The sequence below is a fragment of the Melanerpes formicivorus genome, unplaced genomic scaffold (assembly GCF_026170545.1).
Source record: "Melanerpes formicivorus ecotype bairdi unplaced genomic scaffold, bMelFor1.0.p_v2 SCAF_70, whole genome shotgun sequence".
Classification (NCBI taxonomy): domain Eukaryota; kingdom Metazoa; phylum Chordata; class Aves; order Piciformes; family Picidae; genus Melanerpes; species Melanerpes formicivorus.
Genome location: NW_027142422.1, coordinates 868,799 through 874,798, shown reverse-complemented (window position 1 = coordinate 874,798; position 6,000 = coordinate 868,799). Strand labels below are relative to the sequence as shown.

The 6,000-nt window shown below is 43.6% G+C and overlaps 1 protein-coding gene across 1 annotated transcript in view; it reads right to left on the bottom strand.

Moving 5' to 3' along the window:
* Positions 1-330: 330 nt before the first annotated feature.
* Positions 331-6,000, bottom strand: part of NECTIN3 (nectin cell adhesion molecule 3) — a 46,441-nt gene continuing 40,771 nt past the window's right edge. The window contains exons 8-9 of the mRNA XM_068163073.1: positions 3,881-3,943; positions 331-3,342 (exon numbers count right to left, since the gene is read on the bottom strand). Coding sequence (XP_068019174.1) covers positions 3,166-3,342; positions 3,881-3,943 — 240 coding nt within the window. The 3' untranslated portion in view covers positions 331-3,165. The remainder of the gene's footprint in view (positions 3,343-3,880; positions 3,944-6,000) is intronic.

Genomic DNA, 6,000 nt, shown 5'->3' with positions numbered 1-6,000 from the left:
CGCCATAATCTTCAGCACCATATCTAGGTAGGTTTGAAATACATCCAGGGATGGTGCTACAACCATTGTTCTTCACAGAAAGAGTGATTGACCATTGGAATGATTGACCACTGTATGCCCTGTGTTAAAGGAAACTGTAGAGGCATTGAAAGAGCATCTCATGTCAGCACCCAGCCTCACAGGTAGTCAAAAGTGGTACTGCTAGGACACAGCCCACCTGCTCTGCATAGCCACCCAGAGAGGGGAGGCAAACCCATCACCAAGAGAGTGGATGTGTTTACCAGACCTTCAGAAGAGTTAAACCCCAACAAGAGATGAGAAGTTTCTGGTTTTTCAGAATGGTTTTTATTCAAATCAAGATACAAATACAAATATTTGGAATAGTACAAAAATAATAATAAAAAAGAAGGGGGGGACATTTTCTACATCTTAACAAAAGAGGGCAGATCAAACTTCCTCCTCTATGTGCAGTCCATTCTGTGGGAAAATCCTAACCAGAAGGCATTTTTGTTTTGTCCTGTTCTCTTCAGAGCAGTCTATGCCCAATCCCTTCCCCCCCAAAAAAGCCCCAGCCACACTTCAGGCTACAAGCAACATTTTGATGAAGCTAATGCACTAAGTGTCCCTGAATAGATTCACAAAGAAACCATTTCTCACAGGCAATAAAGAGGATAATATTTCCCTAAGGGCTGTAGAGCAAACTACTTGCTGCTGGGTGTCGAGCTCTCTGCAGCTCGTTGATACATAACTGGAGCAACACAGATGGCCTACACTAGTCTTTTTTTTAAGCTATTTTTACAATTATAGATTAGTTGACAGCATTCTTCCTCCCTCTCCCTCAAAAAATGTCAGCTCTTCAAACAGTGAAATGCATCTGCAGATAAAAATAAACAGCAGTGGAAGAGGTCTGAACACAAAGGGTTTTGTTTACACAAGGAACTGGAATGCTCACCTGCTCGGTGTCACACTGCACATGAATGAATGTGCAAGTGGAAGCATTATCACAGCAACACTGCTTTCAACCACCCCATGCCCTATCTCCAAGTGTTTTTGTATGCTCAGTGATATGGAGAAACTACCAAGCAGTGTAGCTCATCTCAGTGCTCTGTCACTCTGTTCTCTTGGTCATTTGGCCAGGACACTGCTTACCTCTCATGCTCTGGTAGAAGGTCTTTCTTGGAGCTGCAGTTACGTGAGGATGGGTGAGGCACTGCTTGTGGAGAGAGGTAGCTGCTTAACTGACATTAGTGAGCAAAAATCTTGTTGGGGCACACAAGCCCTTTAGGTCTGAAACACAGGAGGCTTTCAAGTTGAAAGCAGTTCTTAGTTTACATGAACAAGCCCAGTCCTTAAGAGAAAAGCAAGCTGACAGTGCTTCAAAGAAAGCTCCAAAGAAACAGGTTCTCTCCAACTTTTCACTTTGCCATTCCTTCAGTTGCTAGCCTCATCCACATCCTGTAAGAGAAAGCTGCTTGGCCAGAGAACAGTCAGTGCCTACTGGTAGCACCCAGCACAGGTGCACCCAAGTCATCATCTTGCTGCTACCTGCAAACAAGAACTGTTTACCTAGTGCCATGTGGAGAGAGGTCTCAGCAACTCTCATTCTGGTGGAGATGAGTGCAGGTTGAACACAGGCACTGCAGCAGCATCCTGCCTGCACCACACTTCATCAGACTAGTTTTCAATGCTATTGATTCTCCAGCTATGACTCCACCTGAAAAAGATCTGATTATCTACAGAGAAAACCCCAGCAACACAGCAGTGATGTTTAATTCTGTAACAAAAGCCAGTGGAGTGTGACACAGCCATTCTGCTCAGTGTCTTGCCTTCAGGTCATCTGATGGACAATCATTATTCTGCACTCCTGTGGCCAGATACACTGAAGGAGAAGGATACATACAAGCCATTTAAGTTTCTCCAGCAAGTTTTACTCAGTGTCTTCCTTCCTGCTGTCTTAAAATGCTTGAAGATTGTCCTGTGAGCTCCTTTCAGCACTCAGCCATTATACACAAGTTTTTTTCCACTTGCTAACTACTTTTTTGTATTATCCCAAAGGAAAACTTTTTTTTCCTAAGAAGATCCTGAGCAAAATCTTCAAGCATTACCCCACATGCAAAAACTGTCATGTGGGATGCTGGTAGCATCAGGAGATTTTTCCAGTTACTTCACATTACTGGTTAAGATTAAACAACAGTGCTGAAAACTGCTTGAAGTCTACTGAAGGTTTCTTGCCAAGACATTAAGAGCACACCATAGGCAGTTTTATTGCCAACTGAGAAGAAACCAAAAGAACATGAAATGCATTTATTACCCAAAAAGCCAAACTCAGCAACACTTAGCATGGGAGTCATACCTGGAGAAATGGCTACATAGCAATTTGTAGATGAGATGCAGCTCCACATCAAACACTTTCAGGAAGTTTTGCCTATGCAGTCATCTGCTTCCTCCAACCAGCTCTCATCTAGATCTGCTGTGACACTGCAACCAGCAAGTACATCAGCTGACAGCCAGGATCAATATAAACCAGCAAGTTTCTGATGTAAAGAAATTGCTTTTCTTTTAAGAAGGTAGGAAGATGTATAACACAGGTTATGAAACAGTATTTGAGAGGTAGCCTAGTTGCTCATTTGACTGGCAGAGGTAGAGATAGTGGAGAAAGCAGTAGGGAAGGCCAGTCAAAACAGTAACTATCCCAAACGAGCTAAGATGAAATAAAAAAGGGAGGAAGACTCTCAGCATGGGGCTGCTTATGATTCAGCTTCCTTGCCCACATCTACTCACTGTTACAGAGGTGAGGTCATTGTAAGGACAGTCATTCAAGGAGAGAATGCTTCCAGAGACAAGCAGGGCAGCAGCTTACCCCCAGTGTGGCACATGCCAGTCCATCTCACGCATACATCTCACAGCTATGAAGGTTAAAGCAGCTACACAGCTCTCCTCTTTCGGCAGGGTGACAGAACTACAAATCCAAGTACACAGCCAACACCAGAAGCCAAGGTGTCTCAAATACCATTGGGCTCCCCTATAAACAATTCTCCATGCAATTTCCTCCCACAGGAAAACAGGCCAACTAGTTTTGAGATGAAAGCCAACAAGACACATTGGTCAGAGTCATCACGTATTGAAACCTTCCTGTCTTAAAAGCTGAGACATCCTGGCACAGAATCATACATAATGCTCCCTTGGGTTGATGTAGACTCTTCCAGGTCCTGAGTTCTGTGAGTATCTGCTGCTCCAGTTTTTGTAGTAGGTTTGCTGGTAAACAGGATACATTTGCTGGAGACTTTCTTGCTCCTGGGGCTCTTCAGTCTCACAAGTAAGTTGCCTTCCATTCACAGCTTTCTAAACACAAATTGAAGCAGCAGCAATCAGTTTCACAGTCATGCACAGACACTGCAATTCTCATTCTTGTTAAGGCTTTAAGCAAGATAAAAGCTGCATGACCTCCCAAACAGTGCCATCAATCAAGAACCTAAACACTCCAATCACTAAAAGACATGACAGAAGTGCCAGCATCTGTTCAGAGTAGACCTCCTACATTTGTTCTGAAGGAAGTTAGAATTTAAAGCCCAATAAATGCAAAAAGCAAATCACAAGCTGTGAAAATAAAGCACAGGAATGCAATTCAGTAAAACTTCAGAGCTGTACTGCTTGTGTACCTAAATTAGTCAGCAAAGCTCCCCAGATAATCCAGAATATTACAGTGATACTGACACTTTCCAACTCCTGGACAGCAAACCCACACATCCAACAGTAAGTGACCAGGATGGAAAAAATACTTTGTTCACCATGGAACACATCCTTATAAACTCATTGTAAGGGAGAAGCCTAAATCAAAGCTTCCATCAGCACTTTGAACCAGCTTCAGCTTGTTATTTACCATGTGGTGCAAGTCTCCAGTCTCCTCCTCTCTGCACTGGCTTTGCAGAGCAAAATGTTCTTTCTGAAAGGAAAAAAAAGTCACAGTGGAAAGAAGTAAAAATTCAACCTGTAGAACAGCCTTATCTGACACAAATGCTCATCCTTGCCAAATGCCCTCTGCTTGTCTTCAAGTGAACTGTGTCTATTTAGTTCTTAAGACTCACACAAACACAAACTGGCATCTTCAAACACCAGTATGGAGAAATGACAGTGAGTACTCAGTCACACTGTACTCATACATTTATGCAGCTTATTTCACATCAGCATGCAAACACTGATGTATACTTCAAGCTTGCATATCTGAGGGAGTAACTGTATGAGGCATCAGATACCCATCACTATGAAATGCCTACAACATCCTCCTTTGCTTTCATACCAACACCCATTTACTCAGATATGGGTAAAAAGTAGTTAAATATTGACTACTGGAGCACAAAGAGGAGGATTTAGAATAGAATAGTATTGGAAAAGACCTTTGAGATCACGAGTCCAACCTATCACCCAACACCATCTAATCAACTAAACCATGGCACCAAGCATCCCATCCAGTCTCTTCCTAAACACCTCCAGGGATGGTGACTCCACCACCTCCCTGGGCAGCACATTCCAATGGCCAATCTCTCTTTCTGTGAAGAACTTCTTCCTAACATCCAGCCTGAACCTCCCCTGGTGCAGCTTGAGGCTGTGTCCTCTTGTTCTGGTGCTGGTTGCCTGGGAGAAGAGACCAACCCCCACCTGGCTACAACCTCCCTTCCAAAACAATGTCAGGCCAGTTCTTACACTTCAGATTCGTGGCAGATACTTCCACCACGACTGAACCTGATCACACCTTGCTGCTGCCAATGTAGTCACACCAGAAGCTTACTTCTCAAATACCTAGAGAGGCTCACCAGCATGCCTCTCATTCAGGACCAGACAATGCAGCTCAATGAGCATTTGGAACAGAAGTTCCATGCCTTGCACAGACTTTTTAGTCCAACACAAGAAGACAGGCTGCTAACGTGCTGCTTTTACCTCTCATACAGCTATCCAAGCGTTGGCTTGTTACAGCAAACAAATGCAGCCAGCCATCTCCTGGCTAAAGCCAGCTTTTTGTCACTTCCTTCAGGCATAACAGTATGTGTTGATTACAGGCACTATCAGCTAGGAAGGCAGCCTCCAGCTCTAGCAGTTCCAGTTTTGGAGTTCCACAGAAGAGAGAAAGAACAGGTGCAGTAACAATGCCAGCATCCATTACTTTAAATAAAGCACAGTTTACATCTAGCCTGAAATAAATCATCTCTTTCCTCCCTTCCCCTAAACAGCTTAAAACTGTATTTATCCAGTGTGAAGGCAAGCAGCATTCCACTCTCTCTGTTTAGGGTCTTTATTTACAAAATACATTCAGATAAAACATTTGGTTGTATGCTCCAAGACTGCAGGCAGCTCCAACTTTTCTTAGTTCTCATGTATGCTCTGACAGAAGCCACAGTAAGCAAACCCAAGGAACAATTCAAAGCCAGCAGAATTCTAAGACAGAAAAGAATAAGGTATGCACTGTCTGAGTAGCTCTGCAAAGGATTCATACAATGGTTTGGGTTGGAAGGGACCTTCATGATCATCTACTTTCAATCCTCCTGCCATGGGCAGGGACACCTTTTACCAGACCAGGTTGCTCAAGGCCCCATCCAACCTGGCCTTGAACACTGCCAGGGAGGGGACATCCACGACTTCCCTGGGCAACCTGACTCTAAAAACCAGATCAATATAATATACTCTAAAAATCCCTGAAGGCACTCTAGAAGTCAGGTATTTGCCACAGAATTGATAGTCTTTTGCTGCTGATATACTCAGGAAACAAGATAAAATTGTAAGGTACATAACCACAAGCATTTAGAAGTGATTTAGTGATTTGCACTGGGAATCAAACCCATACTCCAGTACAAGCAGTCACACCAAAGCCCAAATTCCAGCATACTCCCATCATTCAGACCTCATCAGCTTAAAAGCCAGCAGCTGCTACTAGTAAGCAAGATGCTGTTTCAAGCCCCTTGCTAAGCTTACCAACCATATTTGTCCCCCTCTGTGAAGACTCTTCTA